This window comes from Mus musculus, chromosome 15, assembly GCF_000001635.26.
Source record: "Mus musculus strain C57BL/6J chromosome 15, GRCm38.p6 C57BL/6J".
Taxonomy (NCBI): Eukaryota; Metazoa; Chordata; class Mammalia; order Rodentia; family Muridae; genus Mus; species Mus musculus.
Genome location: NC_000081.6, coordinates 48,289,709 through 48,310,946, shown reverse-complemented (window position 1 = coordinate 48,310,946; position 21,238 = coordinate 48,289,709). Strand labels below are relative to the sequence as shown.

The following is a 21,238-nucleotide window of genomic DNA, read 5'->3' as shown; positions in this document are numbered from 1 at the left end:
TTAATGGTTATATGCATACATAGTATATATGTATGTGTATAGTATGTGTATATATAATATATAATATTTATATACTATGTACATAGATTAATATGCATATGCGTATACTACACATATATACAGTATATAGTATATATAATTTATGTGCACTCAAACTATGTATAGTATATAGATATGTCAATATATGCATATATACTTAGCATATGTATTTTTACATATGCATATATATACATATATACATATATATTCCTAAATACATAAATTTAAGGTGCTCAGTGTTTATAATGTTACTTATATGCACATTTTCATGGATGAACTTTTAATATTGAGTTACAAATTGGTCTGATTATTTTTTTCTACTCTCACTGTTCTTGAACTGCTTAGTTGTTTTGTGTAGGATTGAACCTTGTGAACATATATTTTGTCCAAGTTAGCTTGTTACTTGTTGTCCTTGTTGAGTACATGTTTAAGTGGTCATGTTAGTGAGCCTTCATAGGTGTGGCTTCTGTTATCCTAGGGCACGCAATCTCACAGAACACTCTTGATTGTCCTGACTCTTAATGTCTTTCTAACCTTTGTTCCATGATATTCCCTGAGCTTTAGAAGATAAAGCTTATTTTGTAGAATTATCCTTTGAGACTAGTCTCTGCAAGTTTGCATTTTGATTGGTTGTAGTTTCCCTTTATCTAGACAATTCTTACTTCAATTCTTGATATGAAAAATGATACCCTAGAAAAATTAAACTACCTGACCCTAATTTGCTATTGTGAATGCATAGAAAAGTCCCAAGCATAATGCCTATCTTATTTACTCTTAGAATCAGTTTGGATAAGATATTGAAAGAATTAATGGTCCTTCTTGCTTCATTTATTTTTTTCAAAGTATAGTTTTGCTCCCACAGATGTATTTTTAAAAGACCAGTTAAACGAATAAAAATATTCACAATATAGTTACCAAGGAGATTCATTTAAGTTAGAGAAATTCTAAATGACCGTTGCTTACTACAGTATCCTATCTCTGGGATAGTTTTAAAGAAAAAGATTGTCCTTTATATTTCATCACTATTAAAACTCTTAGAATAAAATAAACATAATAAAATAATATCCCCATAATATTGTATTATTTTGCTATTTATATTGTATATAAATTTCCCAATTAATGAACATAAAATGCCTTATTGCAGGTTTTATACATACTTTAAAACTCAAAAGAAACCTCTATTTAAACAGAAATAAGTCATAAAGTCCATTCATTTCTTTTGTTCAAACACAAATATGGTACAGTGAATGCTGTTTGCTGAGCTTACTTCTCCCCTAAAGGATAAACACTAGAGTTTCCTTTAGGGTAGGTTCTTGAATGCCCATAAATTAATATTATTTTGTACTACGACATTTCTAATTTTCATTGATTTTTTAAAAACTCATATTGCAGTTATGTTTATTTTTGGCACTTCTAATCCTCAGAAGCTATTTTTATATCATTTTTAATAATTGAAATAAATTGAGATATCTTAGTTAAAATAAATAGTACTTAATAAAACAAAACTATGCAAACTGTAATCTAGTATGACGTTTTGTACTTAGCCATGTAAAGCTTAACTGAGTATTTTATCTGCAAAATGTTGTTGTACCTCACTATGTCCATTTCTTTTTCTTTTTTCTTTTTTTTGGTTTGTTTGTTTTGGTTTGTTTGTTTGTTTGTTTGTTTGTTTTGTTTTTCGAGACAGGGTTTCTCTGTATAGCCCTGGCTGTCCTGGAACTCACTTTGTAGACCAGGCTGGCCTCGAACTCAGAAAACCGCCTGCCTCTGCCTCCCGAGTGCTGGGATTAAAGGCGCGTGCCACCACGCTCGGCTACTATGACCATTTCCATATCACTTTTTAAAAACAACGAATAGTCTTAAAGTATGTATTTAACAAGGATCCTTATACTCCCCTTAGGGATGAATTTCCAATAGTTTTCCTAGGTAAATTGTTGAACTTTCAAACTATGATAAGTAGCAGAAAGCCATTGTATACAATGAACTTAACGATCAGAAAACTCAGCAGATACCTTGTTCTGTTCTTGCTTAGGATTCTGATCTTGAATAATCAGTTTGAGTTCTTTACCACAATAAAGGGCTAGACATGCAGGTCCTGAGGACTACATAAAACAAGGAAAAGAAAGAAAGGAACGTGAGTGCATGCTAAAGTATTTAATATATAGTTCTAGTTTTATTAATATCACCAAATTTGTCTTAACTTTTTTACACACATGGAATTGTAGAGAAAAGTACAAAAGTGTGTGATTAGTACAGGTTGCCACTGCCTGATCCACATTCTTAATTACTTTCTTCCCTTGTGTTTTTGTAGAGTCTCCCATTTTCTCATTTCCCGGGGCAATCACTGGTAACTAAGTAGTCTACATATCTGTAAAAAGAGCTGAAATTTATTTTAAAAATCATTTTAATCATTCTATTTGCGGTTAAAATTACATTTATGTGGTCATATCTAAAACTGGGTTCGAATTGAGTTAACTATAAGATATATTTTAAATTATTTCAAATTTTATTTATGGATAATACTTCCTTCCTAACACTTCTAATAACAATAACTCCATATTATATGCCATATTAGTTATACCAAGTACAACTAAAAATTGACCTAAATGAGCAATATAATAGACTACTGTGGTTTTTATCTCAGGTAATGTATTATCACATTACCATTTTTATAAAATATATAATCTCTTTGACAAGCTATAGGAGAACCTGCAATGAGTAATACACATACTCATTAATTCATTTAATTTTCATTTAGAAAACATTATGTAAAGAAAAAAAGGTCATAGCAACAGATTATAGAAATACATATTCTTTCTCAAGAAAAGATCTTCCATACCATAGTAACAGTTAGACATGATACATTACATAGTCATTGACTTATTTTAACATTATTTTCTTAGAGATTATAACATAATGATGTCTATTTTCCATAAAATGGTGATTAACATCATCTCTTAGTTGACAGACCTTTTATAATTAAAATATCTGGAGCTATTCACCTGGGAAGCTCTCTGTATAAATATATCATGATCATTAAACACTTTATTGTACTTCCAAGTGTAAATTTTAGAAGATAACGTAAACAAAGTGTGCTGAGAAATACGTGATATGTGGTTTTCTTTTTTCCCCTTATACGGATATTTTCTTTTATTATTATTATTATTATTATTAATTTTATTAGGTATTTCTTCATTTACATTTCCAATGCTATCCCAAAAGTCCCCCTTACCCTCCCACCCACTCCCCTACCCACCCACTCTCACTTCTTGGCCCTGGCGTTCCCCTGTACTGAGGCATATAAAGTTTGCAAGACCTATGGGCTTCTCTTTCCACTGATGGCCGATTATCCCCGTTCCCAGTTTTCTAGTCATCACTTGTGTTGGTTTTGCAGAACACAGCAAATCTTTAATAGTGTTTTTAATGAGTGTTCACACCAAAAGGTGTTATATTCTTATTAAAATGGCAATCAGTTGTGTAGCACAAAGGAAGCAGAATTTCTAACTTAAAACTAAACCTTAAAAGAAAATGTGGTTTAAAATCCCCTTCTTTATAATAAATAGTACTTGTTCATTTTACAGTTAAGAGAAGACTATTTCAATATCAGTTCATTCAGGTCAGTCATTTTACTAAAAACAAAAGCAGAAATTTTAACTCTAACATTCTGTCCAAGCAAGCTCAACAAACATAAATAATATTCACATAAAATGTTAAAGCATCAGGATGTCGGTTTTAAAAAAATAAATTTTTCTCTCAAGCAATAAGTCTTAATTACAGTTTCCTGTTTCTTCCTTCGGATGCCTCCCACCTCCCCTCTTCTCCAGATTTGCTCACCCTTCATTTCCTCTTCAGAAAAGATCGGGTTTCCAAGAGCAATCTGTCAAACAGAATAAAGGTAGATACAATAAGACAAGGCCAGAACTTTCAAGGACAAGGCAGCCCAATAGGAGGGAAAGAGTCTTAATAGCAAACACACCCACTCTCACTCTTAGGACAAGAACACCAATCTAACAGCCTTAGCATATGTGCACAAGACCAGGTGCAGAGTCATGCAGGACCTGTGCCTGCCATTTCAGTCTCTGTGGGTGCAGGCCGTAAAACACAGTTAATTTATATAAATTAGTTTATATAGAAAAAGGGCTCTCACTTACACAAAAACTTTATTCAGATACTATTTGACATCATTAGTATAACAGAATATCTACTGTGTAAAATAACTCTTTAGAGCTAAATATGTGCATGTCATTAAATATTCTGGTGTGCTGTAAATATATTTTAATATTTTCAGGTAATTAAAAGCATTTTTATATATTGTTCTGTCTTTGAAGGCTGTACAGCATGTTGTTCATGTTTGCTCTGGTTTAAACATCATTGGCATCATCACATAGAAAAAATATACTGTATCAATTCCTTAACTGTGTTTTGATGGATACTCTAGAAATCAGAGTCTTATTGCAAATTTGCCTCTTGCTAATCATGTGATGGTGTCATACAAATATTAGATATCATCTGTATCTTTAAGGATAAAAGGTACGATGATAAAATTAAACTAAAAGAGTATTTGTCAATCATAAAAGAAATAAACACAAATTGACTAAGATATAGAGACGATGATTAGTGTGAATGATATGTTTTGTGTGATGTGTCCTGTGTGACGTGTCTTAGTGTCTGTAATTAGAAGTTAAGAAAACATTTTATGAGGAAGTCTATTATAATATTTTTAACTAATAGATCTGGTACTTGTCAATAGTTCTAATTTTTAAAATGACAAAGCATTCAAGTAGAGTGTGGCCAGATAGTTGAGAATAAAAAGCTTCTAGGCCCTAGGTTAAAATTCCTAGAAAACTTGCTGAAAACTTCTGATATAAAAATATTTACCAGGGGATACTCTTTAGCATATGCACACATGCATGCTCTAGTATGTGTTCGTGCACGCACACACATGCACACACATGCAAACACACACACACACACAGTCAATCAATCAATTGGTAACCTGACAAATGTAAAATAAGACATATTGAACATTAAGCTGAGGAAGAGACAATTTGTATATTCTGAAAGTACATTAATTTTTTTCCTTCAATAATGCATGATACCATTTTTATTTTAAAATTGTTTATTCCATCTGATAATATCACATATTGACTTAGAACCTGTTCATCATCCTGTGTTCCTCTTTGTGATGAGATCATAAAAACAGGAATAGAGTGGTTATTGCTCTCAGAAAAAAATGTAAGGATTTATTCTTTTCTTATCTTGTGCCTAAGAAATCAGCCATGTGTCCACTTTCCTAGGACCCAATGCTAACATCTGTGCCTTAAATTCCCTAAGATATCTAATGAGAATTCAAATGAATCTTTTTTTCTTCTCATAGGACAGACTACACTTGAGGGTAGATAAGAACGTTTTTAATTTTTTCTACTTTTTTCACTACTATATTCCAGTATATTTAATTATTCATTTACTTAACTTTTGTCTGGAAATCTTTCTTTGGCTTTTCATCTTTCTCTTCCTCTTTCTTTTTTTTTTCTTTCTCTTGACTTTTTAAATCCACTGTATAATCTCTCCCTCTTTTCCTCTCTTCCATTATATTCTTTTCTCTTCTCTTTTGACTTAGGGAGTATACAGTTTTAAAGAAAACTAAGAAGGACCTTCTTGATTAAATCCATAAGAAAACATTAAAAGAGTGACTAATGACCCAATACTTACACATACAGTGTAGAAATCATACGTGAGCTGTGTGATAAAGGTTGCACCTTCTGATTTGGGAAATCAACAAAGGCTCTTTAGGGATAATAAACTGAGAATGGATATTCTGTGCTTTGTGCTAAAAACCAAGTGAAAAATTAAGATATGCTCTGAGCTCATGAATTGCTTAGAATTTGAGCCTCACTTGACGGGGGAAAATTGTAAGACTTAGCACATGTGAAATTCAACTCATAAGCAGAGAATAATATAAATGTATAAAGAAACAGTATATTTGTCCTGGAGCAGTCATAAACAATTTAATTAATTAGCAGCTTAGAATGCCTGGAAATATTATCAAATTAAATGTAACATTAGGCTGAATTTGAATGAGTTTAATAAACAGGGAACAGGTATATACAAGAGTCCATTTAACAGTTAATAGTGAGCAGCCTTCTATATATTAGACTATGGTTCTGAAAATTCAGTGTGGATCAACTAACTGATGTGTACCAAAAAAGAGTAGGATATGATAGTATCGCAGTAGAATCCATTCTTCTAAGTTTCAGTTTCTTAAGGTAATGGGGAGGGGATATTCATTAGCTCTATGACTATTGTGGAGAAAGCAGCATACACTATCAGGACTATTGCATGGACTCATTCAGAAATCTTGTCTTCAACTAAACGTAATAGCATTGGTAAAATAAAAATCTCATTCAGTACTAATAAAATTAGTTCAAGTTGTCTTTGGAATAAGTTCTGACACCCACTATAATTTTATGGGTAAAATCAGCTTGTAAATTGATGAATAATAAGAACAATCCAAAATCAAATTTTAGTTCATAACTTTAAAGTTTCACCCAATATTATACATCTAGAAATACTGCTTTTAAGTGTCTTTTTACATAAAATAACAAAAGAAAAATACTATTCTGTAAGTAAAATTAATATTGCTTTTAAATATGTTGTTACATAAAATAACAAATGTAAAAATACTATTTCTTATCAAGTCTCATATCCCCAGGCGTCTAATTTCTGAATTATAATAAAATAGACTGACAATATACAAAATATTGATTATCAAATTAATATTTTCAATAAACACCTATTTCTTATAGTTTAATATTCAAATTAGTTTCTACTTCTTGACTTATAATAATAACTGGTGAAAGTAAATAACACATTGAATTTAAAATAGTATTAAAAGCATAAATAAAGGCCGATGTGAAAATGTATAACAAAAATTCTGGTTATATATGACTGTATAATATACTTCAACTTGTTAATTTTAGAAGTAATAATATGATATTAGTATAATAAATACCGATAACAAAGAATTGTCAACATTGGACTGGGGTTCCATAAATATTTATCTTTTTATATCATTCTTTTCTCTTGACACTTTCTTATATAGATTATCACGTGAAAAATTATGTTCACTTTGTTTTGTAGTAATCTAAAATTATAAAGCCACCTAATATTTATTTAAGTATATAATTATACGTTGCATATCAATCCATTCTTCTGTTTTATTATTATGCTTCATCATATATATGATAGTATCAAAACAATATCATTCATAATACTAAATATATTCTTATATTTCCAAAATTTGGTGTTTTGCTTAGTAAATTACTTTTTGAGTAAAATGTGAAATAATGTGAAAATGTTAGAATTTACTTGGTAACAAGTTTATGTACATTATGAATATATATAAATATTAGGATTATCAATGGACCTATGGCAATGATAGATTTAGAATTTATTTCACTTGCAAATGGACAACTTGTGAGTATTCATTTTAATATTTTCATAGAATTTCACCTCTCAAAGCAGGCTCTAGAGTTAGATCCATGAAGACTGTATAGTTTATGATGACCCAGCCATCTTGGATATTTGTTGGAGGCCTTTAAGGCAGCCAACATTATTGAAATAACTCCATTGTATCAAATATGCTTGTTTTATAAATGTTAATTTTTCAAAATTTTAAACACATCACGATAGGCAACAGTATTATTTCATTTATTATTTGCTTACTTTTTAATATTAATTTATAATTTATTGTTTTCTAAAAATTGGATAGAATAGAAGAAAATAGTATTTACTGAATTGAACATTAAAAAGGGGTTTCTAGGAATTGTTATGTATAACTATAATGCCAGCACTGCAGAGGCTGAATCATGAAGATTTATCGAGCTTGAGCCCTGTTTTGTATAGTTACTTTCCAGGGAACAGGGACAGCTAGTTATTCTTTATCTCAAAAAGCAGAACAAATACTTGAACCTCAAATAATACAAAATGAAGAACCTAATTTTAAAATAAGAATTTAAAATATTTTATGTGTAAATTATTTTCTGGAATAATTACCATCACTTAATTTATCTGTGAAAGAAAAGGCCACCAGTTTTTTTTCTTGCTACAATGTATAAAATGACTAGAACTTCTACTAGTGCTTGATATTTATGCCAAAGAAAGTCCTTTGTCTTTTAAAGCACATGAAAACAAGACTGTGTTAAAGACGTTTTTATCTTCTTCAGAATTATTTCAAGGCATTTGCACCCATTTTGCAGCAAGCTGCCATTCTTACATGTAGTTCTGAGAGCATATGGCTGTCCTGCTGTGAGCAGAATGAAGTCACATAGTTACTCTACACTCTTGAGGAGAGCGGAGAAGCATAGTGCTTAGTGGGGGACATGTTGTCTACAGTGACCTTCTTCACCACTCCGTCGTCCACATTGTGAATCATGAGCTGTTACTTAATGCAGATGCTTGGACTTTCTGTAAAATTCTTTTTATTTTATTTTTTTTCATGAAAATAATTTATTTGGAAGAGAGATTTTAGAGGAAGAAAATCACATCAATTGCTTTTTTATAATTAACTGATTTACTATACATCCAAATCCTAGCTTTCCCTCCCTCTTCCTCCCTCTTACCTGACCTCCCTCTAACCCCCACTTCCTGTCTCCTCCCATGGATATCAATTCCTTTGGCCTATCAAGTTGTAGTGGGACTGGGAAGATCTACTGAGGTTAGATCAGGCAGTTTGGTATAAGGGATCCAAAGGCAGGTAACAGAGTCAGAGATAACCTCTGTTCCTGCTGTTAGGGGGTCCCACATGAAGACTAACCAAGCTGCACATCTAGTAGCTAGTAGAGGAGGCCTAAATTGGCTTTTCTTCATAATATAAAGAGAGATTTTGTGAAACAGAAATTTTCAGAAGTACTTTACTCAGTTCTTTAGTAAAGTTTGTACATTTTCAGGGTGGAATAAGCTTATGATAATACAAGAAGTTTTAGCAGCTTTCCTGAACTCTCCCACTAGGAAGAAATGAAGCTAAGGGAAATTCTTTTTCCAAAAAGAATAGATGATTCATATAACAGTTGATGTTTTCATTATTGTTATATCTTTAACACAAATTTCCATACAATGGGACAACATGCATGGCGTTGTGTTTTATAATATAAGTAAAAGGATGATATATTAGTGTGGTGGGTCTTAAAGTGTTTGAAGATACTAAAAGTATTATAATATAATGTAGTTAAAAAGCAGACACTGCTAATTATTTAAAATCTATTTCATCAAATAAAAAGAAAAAAGTTTGAAACAGAAAATAATGATAATACACATTAATATCATAATTCAATGTGTTATCTGACTATACAGAATGTTGATATCCTGTATTTAGATGATCGTTTTAGTGGTGCATTGAGGTTTTAGACTAAGTGATTGTTTCAACAATCTACTGAGTATCTTTCATCTTCGCATCTATACAAAGGGAGAAATTATTTTTATGTATATTTTTGTATGATTAATTACAATAAGACAGAAGCATCTTCCATAACCTTTAAAAAAGAAAATGTATTCTAGTAGTATAAGTGTTTTTTAAGTCAAGATAAACATGAACATATTAAGAAAAAAAAGATCAGCACGGAACTTTTAAGATAAACCATATAAATAAAGTGAATGCTGCTAAAAAAACATTATAAGCAAGATTTTAGCTGAACATTATTAATATTGCTATCATGTATAAATTGCATGATACAAAGTAGTTTGTATCATTGATTTATCTAAATTTGCTACTTTATTTTTTATGAGTTTTAAACTTGTTTCAATTTCTCTCACTTCAATATTACAAAACAACATTTTATTTTTCTCTATATATCCTTGTGAATTCCCTATATCTCTATGCTTTTTGAAAATGAGATTGTTTAAAAGAGAAGAGTTGTGTACTCTATATCTTCAAAACATTTCCCAAGAAACTAGTTATTCTCTGTCTTAGGGTTTCTTTCTTTTCTCTCTTTCTGTTTCTTTCTTTCTCTCTTTCTTTCTTTCTCTTTCTTTCTTTCTTTCTCTCTCTCTTTCTCTCTCTCTCTTTCTTTCTTTCACTTTCTTTTTTCTTTCTTTATTTCCTTCCTTCTTTCTTTCCTTCTTTCCTTCCTTCCTTCCTTCCTTCCTTCCTTCCTTCCTTCCTTCCTTCCTTCCTTCCTTTCTTTCTTTCTTTCTTTCTTTCTTTCTTTCTTTCTTTCTTTCTTTCTTTCTTTCTTTCTTTCTCTTTCTTTTTCATTCTGTCATTGCATCCCCTTAGTCCCCTGAATCATAGTTCTTTATCCCTTTCCTCCTCCTCCTTGCCTCCAGAGGGTGCCCCCCCCCGCCCCCCCGCCTTCCCTTTCCTTTGGGACTATGGAAATAAGCAGCCTGGGGAAATGGGAGAGGGAGGACACACTAGAATGTACCAGAGATCCAAGAGGTGAGAGAGTCTCCGGACTCATTGGGGGAGACCTTAACCAAAATGCCCAACATTGGGGAAAAGGAATTCAAAGAGTTCACTTCCTGTAGATAGACAGGGCCTCACGTGGAGGGACAGGATTACTAGGCCACAGTCAAAACTCCTGACCCAGAATTGTTCCTGACTAAAAGAACTGTAGAGACAAAAATAGAGAAGAGAAGAAAGGAAGGGGGCTCCAATGATCTTCCCTACTTGGGCGCCATCTCATGGAGTTGGGGGTACCAAGGCCTGACAGTATTACTGATACTATGATGTGCTAATAGATGGGAGCCTGGCATGGCTCTCCTCTGAGAGGGCCTATCAACAGTTGACTGAGACAGAGGCAGATACACCCAACCATCGAGCTGAAGTCGGGGACCCTGAAGGTTGAATAAGGAAAAGGATTAGTTAGGATTTCTGTTGCTGTGAAAAAATACCATGACCACTGCAACTTTTGAAGAGAAAACATTCAACTGGAGCTGCCATACGGTTTCAGACTTTTAGTTCATTCTCATCATGACAGAACACATGGTTTCACCAGCTTTCTGTTCTCAATGATTTTGCTCACTGCCTAAGCTTGACTGTCTAGAAATATAATCTGTAGAGTAGACTGGCCTCAAACTCAGACATCTCCCTGCCTCTACCTTCTAAGCCCTGGGAGTAAAGGCAGTCATCACCACATGTGAAACTCAGCGTTTCTTGTATTTCACATGTTAGAACATAGTTGTGTGTGATCTGCTCTGAGGTCACCATTCCCTATATTCCACTCAACATAATGTTTAATTCTTTGAACACTGGATTTATTCCCATTCCACTGTCTCGTGCCAAGATTCTTCTCAAATTCTACATTTTGTAACTTTTCTTGATCTTTTGTCTCCCTTTCATTAATAGCTCTACATAAGCATGTTCACTAATATCCATAAGACACAATCTATACTAGACTGTCTCAAAACCTCTTCTACAAACTCAATGAATCCAAAACTCTTCAATTTAACCTCAGTCAGATATTTTGGAAAGGGGCAGAAAGGTGCACATTATTATTATATAAAGGTGTACAAAAATATCACAAGAAGAGTCTCTTGACCAGGTGATAAGGTTCTTCTCCTCTGAAAAGTTTTGAGTCATCCAGACCCATAAAGTTCAAATCATGCCCAGCACCACTGTCTTCCATGATCCAATTGTTATTGCCTATTGAGCTAAAGGTGAAGTATTTACTACTTTCCGAACCCAAAGTCCAAAAGTACACATTCCTTCAACAACAACAACAATTGGTCTCACCTATCAGAGAAGACTTCAGTCTGATCAATTACTTTCTTAATAAGGGTTTCTACTTCTGTGAAGATACAGCACAACCAAGAAAACTCTTATAAAGGAAAACATTTAATTGGCACTGATTTGCCATTTCAGAGGTTTTGTCCACTACCATCATAGCAGGAAGCATGAATGTGTATAGACTGACATGGTGTTAGAGAAGGAACTGAGAGTCGATATCTGGATCTGCAAATAGCAGAAGAGAATGTCAGACAGTAGGCCTTGCTTAAGCTTCTGAGGGCTCACAGCCCACCACCTACTGACTCACTGACTCACTTCTTCCAAAAAGTCACATCTACTCCAACAAGGTCACACTTCCAAATATTGCTACTCCCTATGTACCTATGGGGATCACTTTTATTCAAACCATCACTGGTGGCAGTAGTAGGATAATGAGAAATAGTCACAAATTCCATCTACCTTATATCCTTTGAAATATACCAGTCATCCTGGATGTTTACTTATGTTGCTTAGAATGGTAATATATATAATATGGAATGGTTCTCATTGATCATGGTGTACTAATCCAGGTTTATTCAAAGCAAAGGAACACTTTAGTAATCTTAAGAGAACAATAAAGTAAATTATAGAAATAGAAATTGACTATTTTTAATATATCAGCGGAAAGGTTTCTCAATTGTTTATGAGTGCTGTCACCTAGAATAGATAAACAAAAACCAGGGAGTGATGATTTCACTCAAAGAAGACGTGTATGCATCCTGGACAGAGTGCTATATCATGGGTTGACTTTAAGAACAGGGGACCTTCAGTTAACCAGCTTAACCAGTTCAAACCAATATCATGCTATTTAACCAAATGAAATCAAAATCCCAGCCTTGCTATTCTCCTTCACCCCATCATCCTATTAGATTTTGCAGATGTTAAGGGAATTTGGTGGTAGAGTTCAAAACTTTAAAACAGTAAATATTCCTAAGAAAATCCTGGGGGGGGGTATTTTTAAGCAATGTATCTTTATTTTTGCAGATTATGTAGGATATGAGAATCTGCTTTTTGTTTTAGGAAGTGACACACTAGTTTAGCAAAGTTATAGCCAGTTCAGACTAATCTTGGAAGAGATCAAGGACAAAAAATACAGAGAATCAGTAAGGACAGGATAGCAAATAGAACACTGATGTGATTTAAGTAGTGCTTTGATCCTTGAGTAGACATGCAAAGAGCTGAATAAATTTTTATTAACTGAAACCATCAAAGCACATCTATATTTGTTTTGCTTTAAACAAGAATTCAGGTTTTGTTACAAAGTGTTCAAATGAAAAAAATGTGTGTTTAGAATAAAAAGCAAGATCTTAGGGATTAAGCAATGGTTCCGCTTACTATTTTAATTTTCTTTTATTCTTAAATATGTAATTCTTTATTACATTGCTGAAGATTGAACTATTAGAATAGACTGCACCGTCTAATGCTTGCAGACAAGCTGTAATATAGTCACTATTCTTCAAACAATTGTTGCTTTTTCATGCTTTTAGACATCATAGTGGACATATATATTCTTTAAGTAGTATACAGAAAATTAGGTAATGGGATATTAGTTTACCTTGAGTAAGAAAATACTAACATAACCAATTTCATGTAAAATCCCACTGAAATTTACTAACAGAGAACAGCAATTATAAATAAAATAAACAATCAGTAAATCATCAGTTTTCAAAAAAGAGCTTAAAACATACTAAATATAATTACAATATTACATTGTAAAGCACAGTTAATAGTTACTTAATTTGGAGCTCTTGGAAAATATAATTAAATTGAAAGGTTGAAACATTTCTAAAGTGTAAAAAGTATCTGTAAGCTCTAGCAATGATAATTTCCCATATGGTAAATTTATTATACCACCTATAAGGACACCTAAAGAGAATAAGAAATCTCACATTTTACATAAAATCCTGACATTTTACAGCACACCGTAGCTGTGAGACCTGCTATGCCAAGTGTAGAGAATACATCTGTTGTTATGTAAGCAAATGTTAGGGATTCCTGAATTTGTTCCCTTTTGAGGAAGAAAGGATATTCAGAGATAAATTTAAGAATATTTTCCCATAATTGATCATGTGAACTTTCAGCCATTTATTAAACTGAATACTGTCTCCTACACAAAAGTAACACATTTAATTCTTACAGGACCTATAAACTTTAACCAATATTCCTTATCTATATTTAATAAAGTTGAAAACTTTCTTATAATACTCAACATTGTTTTCAGTTCTGAAAATGAAAATCTTCTACACACTAGTTATTCTGAAGAGGATAAAGTTTAGAGTTTCCATCTTATTTTATAATGGAGTATTTAGCTTTAGGTTCTTAAAGGCCTTCCATGATGTAGCTTGAATCATGTTAAGTAGCTGTTCTTCTCTGATGTGCACATTTCCATGCATTTCTACTTCACTGTTCCTTTTTGTTTATGGTTAGTGAAGGTTTCTAACTTGGTGTAATAGTGAAATTTGCACTACAAATCTGAAAGTAAATAGTGATGAATTATGTATAAAATATTTTTACTTTAAAAGGAATAATTTAAAATTATTAAGACATGATGTAACAAAAATAGAATTTACTTAGGAATGAGAAATTAAAATTTTCTGGCATTGATGGAAATGAACATTCCACATGTAAGCTTGCATAACAGAAAAGACAAGATTTAAAATCTAAGAAACACACTGACATGTCTGAACCATGTCATGCAACTATAGCTTTCAGCAAAGCACATAAAATTTTTTTAAATAAGTATGGAGTAAATATATGTCTTATAATTTAGTTGTTTGTATAATTTCACATTTGAAATCTTGAATTTTATGTCTTTCTAACATGTACGACCCAACAAATTTAATTGTATCTGAACATACTTAGTTGTACCTTCCTCACATTTCATTTCAATGATGCCCAATATTACTTCTGTGTATACCAATTCTACTTAATTTATTTTTATTTTTAGCACATTTTGAAATGATCCATGCATGCCTTTTTAGGATAATGATGAATTTTTCTTAGACTTCTCTTACATATTCTAGAAACTTTTAAATTAGTGCTTACTCCATGATAATATGTATACTAAAGAAAAAACCTATAAAGAAAATATCATTACTTAAAATTTTATATTATTTTTATATTATTACTCCAATACTAACCTATGGATGATGGGGGAAATTGTGAGATATTGTTCCCGGTATCCTGGAAACCTTACTTCAGCTCTTTTTCTAAGGTGTATACAGACAACATAATCACTTAGAGGTCCTCATAGGGAATATGTTCCAACAACTTTCTTGATTCAGCCAAAAGATCTAAAGAAACAATTTAAACATTAATATTTGTAGACCTGAATTCAGGGAGTCACTGCAAATCACCAAATCCGGTTCTCTTATTGCAGCTGAATATTTTAAATCCCCCATAGAAATTTTAATTGCTAGAGTAGAACTGAAGATTCTGATTGCATTAGATTTGCCATATTACATTGGTCTGAATTCTGTTTCCAAACAGTTAACACTAAACAGATGAATTTCTTAAGGCAGAATGGAAACATTAAGCAATGACTTACGTGTTTGCAAGATTTGATTGCAGGTGTCTAGCTCCCAGTCCAGTCAGAGAAGCACCACAAATATTTAAAACTACCCTTTGACAGAACAAAAGTTGTTCAGATTTCAATTTCGTCATTTTTGTCTAAGGAAAGCAATTATTTAAAGATTTTTAGGTAAAGAGTTGTTTAGTCTACAAAGAAAAAGCCTACAATTTTGTGTGATAAGAAAACAATAACTGTAAAAATAATTTCTGTAGGAAGTTACAGAATACATGTTTGCTTTCACCATAATATGTGGGATGTCAGCAGCTGTTGCTTGAGTATTTAGACCCGCACAGTTTACATTGGGCAAAGGTTTTTAATTGAAAATTACATGCATACAATGTGTTTTGTTCAAAACCAAATCCGTAATTACCCCTATTTCAATTCTACCCCTAATCTCCTTCCAACATTTTCCCTCCAAACTTATAACTTATTTAACACCTTGCAAATTAATGCACTACCAAAATCCTCAAAATCAAACTTTTAAGTTATGAATGTTTCAATTATTAAAAATGAATGACGTGATCTTTTTTAATATAATGCATTTCTTGAATAAAAGATAAAGTTAGTGCCAGGTAGTGGTGGTGGAAACCTTTAATCCCAGCACATGGGAGGCAGTGGCAGGCAGATTTTTGGGTTCCAGGACAGTAAGGAGAATACAGAGAAAAATGCTGTCTTGAAAAATCAAAAAAAAAAAAAAAAAAAGATAAAGTTAAGCTTAAAATTAATTTAAAATGAGAACTTGCAACTATGTAAGTATCTACCATATGTCAAAGTTCAACATTAAAATATACTTATTATTAATGTAAATTTAAGTGATAATGTAAAAATTCAGCAAAAATCAGTAAACGTCACATTATTTATACATAATAGGCTTTCTTTGAAAAAGAATAAGTAACTGATATTTTATTAACAGAGCTACATTTATACTGTAGCCCTGTGATCAATCAGTTGTTTGTGATAATAAATACTATAAAACTGAAGATTTGGAATAAATAATTTTTTATATCATCATTTAACATCATTAAAATTGCAGAGATTTCTGGTAATCTTGACTATATTGTAAAATTTTCTTCTATGATCTGCTAAGTATCTAAAATTAAATTATTTCCACGAAAAATATTTATTTTACCAATACTAAATGTTTGCCATTTCTCTATTTTAAGGTCTTTATGATGTAAATTGTAGTTTCACCAAGTGTTCATGCCAAAAATATAGGTTTGCATATTAAATAGGCTCCTTTGTTATTGTGTAGTGGATAACTCAGGCATTTCAAATGAGATACTTAAAGCCAAGAGATGTCCTTCGACTTATAATATGTAATTTCTGTGATAGAAAGACCACTTAGACATTAACTTCTCGTATTTACATGACATGGACATTTTTACCAATAAAGACACTGCCAATGTAGTCTCAAATATTACCCTGTCTTCCTGGTCCTGCTTATCAAGCATAATCTGTTTTGACTGGCAATGGTGTTCTAACATAGACAACAAGGGCATATAGTATCTATTTTGTACACACACACACACACAGACACACAAACACACACACACACAAAAACAAAAACGAAAACCACACACGCACACACACCTTAATACATAGCACTTTTTTTCTTAGAAATACATACCAAATGCACTTTATTAAATGATATGTAAAATAAAGTTTTTATGGGTTGTGAGACAGCTAGTTAACAGAGGTCCTAACCACCAAAACTGAAGACTTTAGCTGGATCCCTACGACCCTTGTATTACAAAAAAATGAGAAAAACAAGACCTGAAAGTTGTCTGCTGACCTCCACTCAGATGCTGCAGCATATATACACACACACACAGACACACACACACACACACACACACAGAGTGTGAACAAATATATACATGCATAACAACCCAAAATAAGTGTAAAAAATAAAGTAAAAGAGAAAAAGCTTTCTTTTCACACAAATAAATTTCAAATATTTTAGTGAATTTCTAGATTATAAAACACCTCCTTCAGTCTACAAATTAATGTACATATTTTGTATTTATATGCAGTTTTATCTATTTTGTATGGATAATCGAATAGCATCACAATGAGAAAATTACATCCCTTATGATCAGCGTTGGCAGAAAAGCTCAAATCACCAACAGTGAAAAGATATTAACAACCTGTAATTTATTTCCATACATTAGGAACAATTTTTTCTGACATTAGATCAAGTACTATAAAGATCAAAGACACTATATAAAAATTATTGCCATAAATAATACAATATAATTATTCCAATTATATTATTTCCCTAGGATGTCAAATTTCTTGGTAATACAATTAAAAAACAATAAAGATCATGATACTATTTCCATTCTTCTAAGGCCCCGAATAACATTCGTTTACAAGTATAACTTATCCAACAAAATTTAATGAAACCAAGTGGCTAATGATGGGCAGTTAAGGTCACATATTTATTCTAAAATTTAGATATTATAAAAGAAATTCATTCATGTGTATCAATTATCTCCCTATATAATAATTTGGAATTCTACAGTGTTTAATATTTTATTGCTAGGTGATTTTTAGTGACTTTTTTATTTCTTATTTTCCTCTGAGTACTATCAATCAAACTTAAGAGAGTAGTTTCTTTAACTTGCATAATTCCATGCTAACCAAATTTGTTAACTTGAATTTCATTTTCAAAACTGTATTTCCTGATACATGTTTTTGTTTGTTTTCTTAACTAGTGAAAAAGGCCATAGATTTTAAATCTAGAGGATTTAAGTTGTTTCCAGGGAAAGACAACAGCAACAAGTTTTCTCTCTGTGAGTGCACTCCTTTTTGTTACTTTCTCTAGTGCAAGAGTGAAGTCTGTTGTGTTTGTGGTGTCTGTCTGTGTTTTATCTAAGTGTCTGTATATTTACCAAATAACTGCATTAATATGTATATAACATGCATGATTACTATCAAATATTTTTTGGATTTAAGTGTATATTAGTTTAATAATAATTCACCAAACTCATATTTTTTGGCTAAAATTTATTGCTATGTGAAAAATACTTTGATATCATGTGGTGAAAATAATACAAATTTTTATATTTGTTGTATGAGGACAAAATCCAGGTGATTCTTAATGTTGTAGGTTTCTTTTAGCATCGCTTACCTGAATATGGCTCAATTATCACAGACAAATCTTTGAAAGCATTGTAATTGGAATTTTAAAAAAGGTTAATTAACTTATTATAATTTATTCAAATAAAAGAATCCTATAATATTTTCTAAATACATTTTATTTTAATTTATTTCTGAATTTGAAAATATTATTAAAAGTCAAGAATAAATATTTTTGTCACACAGCCGGGCTTTATCTTCTAATGCCCTCTACTTATATCAAATTAAATCATAGATGAAAAGTTAATGCCCTTATAAATAGAAGGAATAATTTTTAAAAGAACTGTGAATGTATATCACAGAATAGAACAGCAATTGGTTGAAATTCCCAACCTCATTATTAAATATATGAACTTGAAGAAAATCTGTTATACAAGTATCTGAATTATAAAAGACAATGAAAAACTGATAATAGCTACTGCCAAAATTATAATATTATTACTTATTCTTGAAAAAAGCACACTCTAATGAAATTTTATTCAAATCCAAAATCTAATTAAATAACTTTGTAACTAATCCTTTATCAAAACTCATTTATTACTATTTTACAAATAATTTACTTATATTCTTACTTGTGTATATTAATAATAAATTGCCACTTCAATTATTATCTCAGCTATAGGAAACAATTTTACATCCTTTATATTATCAATATATGTTATTAGAAAAAATTTACGGTAATGTTTGCATTTCATTACTATATCTGAAAGTACAAAACTGAAGTCCTCTGACTTTGGAAGCTGCATTAAAAATACTTTCAAAATACTTAGCTTTCAGCTATGGTTCCTTTATATATTTTGGGTTAAAGAATATTTTCTATACTATTAGCCAATATTTCAAAAATGATGCTAGAATATGTTTTATAAAACCTTTTTATAATAGTTTGGAGAAGCACTCATATATCCCATTGATAAAAAATGTATGAATACAATTGGTTGCAAAAATATAATGTTTAATACTCCCAGCATATCAGATATTATCATAGCAATAACAAGAAAAGTCATGCTCTCAAACCTAAACAGGAGACGTGCTACCATTTTTCTCCAAAACTTAGGCTTTCTGTGTGTTTAATTTGGAAATTTAAGTAAAATAAGAAACCTCATACTCACTCATTGTTTTCTCATTTTTGTCATACAAATGTCACTTCACACACTCCATACTTTAAGCTTCCAATTGTACTGGATAATTGGGTTTATGTGCAAATTTATCTGATCTATAAAATTATCTATTTTAGTTGGTATAACATGTTAGTATAATAAATATTTTATTATTTTAATGGGACATAGATAAAAGAGAATTTCAATGTTCCTTTTACATGAAAAAATACCTGTCAGTCATTTAGCTCTTAGGTAATTAATCAAAATGTTAATATGAAGCAAAAACTGTGAATAATTTTGATCATAAATTTAAAACAAGGTTCTGATTCATGTGGCTCATATTAAATACTCTATTTTAATATGCATAATCTTTAGATAAACAAAACATGTTCCATGTTTCATTTTTTATGGATGCAAAATAGTAGATCAATATAACTTAAATTTTATTTCCTATAAAATATTTATCTAGCCTTGACCATTTTTTTCAAAACGGTATTATCTCATTTTTTACTTTAACAAAGTATATCATTTTGATTTTAATCATACTAGCCCATTTTCAAGTAAGTATTTAAGTCCTCAGCATTTCTTATTCTTTGTTTAATACAATTCAAAATATTAATGCAATTATACTATTATTAGATATCCATCCCTTATGTAAAAGTAAAAGTTGAAATTCTACTTCCTGTGGATAAAAAGAATCAGTTTTTCTGATCATAAATAAGTACGGTGGCAATAAAATAGATGATTGTCAAGACCTGCCTTCCTGGCCTGTTTACCTTGCACAAATGACCTGAGTGTTCCTGAAGCTCCAGCATTCAGTCAGAGTCCACAACTGAAATCTTATTTAAGGTTTAGTCTCATTTACTGTTTTAAGTTAAAGAATTGCCAATCCATCTTTTTTCTCAAAGGAAGTTTGTCAGTTTGAGCACAAAACATGTATATTTTCTTTTAAAACATGAAATACCACAAATCATATTATAAAAATATTTAAAAAAACAAATTGTTATAAATTTAAACTGCTCAACTTGCTGACTTACTCATTTAGTAGACCTCTTTGAAATATAACATATAATGGAATTTTGAGCACTTCAGTGGTCATGCTTTTATTACTCATGTCAATTCCATGTTTTCTCTCATGATCCATGAGAGTCCTCTGCTATGCTCTACTAGAATAATGTAATAAAAGGATGAAGAAAATTGACCCACTATTTTTTCACAAGAAACTAAATAAAATAAGAACCCATTATTTACAGGATATTAAGTGCAGTTGTACAAAATAACACAACACTGTTGTTAATTTTTGTTTATTATTAGAAAAATATCTATGTAGATATTATATATGTATAATTTTCTAAAATCCATATTTTCTCACATTTTATCTCAAAATAAGGACATGCTATATTTTTGACATGCTTGAGTAATTGATTTAAGTTCATAGAATTTTAATTGACAATATTTTGCATGTGTGCCTTTATATGCTATTCCATTTTTGCTAGTATACAAAAATTTCAGTATGTAACAAGACATTCAAATATAGTGAGTGTTCATTCAATCAGCTGTTGTCAATGTTTAAGGCTTTTAAAGGGATTGGTTAATTTTCCTTGTTACATGTAATCTCCATAGTAG

At 31.1% G+C, this 21,238-nt stretch overlaps 1 protein-coding gene across 9 annotated transcripts in view; it reads left to right on the top strand.

The window, feature by feature from the left end:
• Csmd3 (CUB and Sushi multiple domains 3) overlaps positions 1-21,238 on the top strand; it is a 1,211,921-nt gene that overhangs the window by 481,612 nt on the left and 709,071 nt on the right. For 6 of the 9 annotated variants that reach the window (XR_001781523.2, XR_003951374.1, NM_001081391.2 and 3 more), the window contains one exon: positions 18,092-18,169. The exons of the other annotated variants lie outside the window; for them this stretch is intronic. Coding sequence is in view for 4 of the 6 variants with exons in the window: in NM_001081391.2 (NP_001074860.2) it covers positions 18,092-18,169 (78 nt within the window). In the remaining 2 variants the exon portion in view is untranslated. The remainder of the gene's footprint in view (positions 1-18,091; positions 18,170-21,238) is intronic. 9 annotated transcript variants of the gene reach the window in all.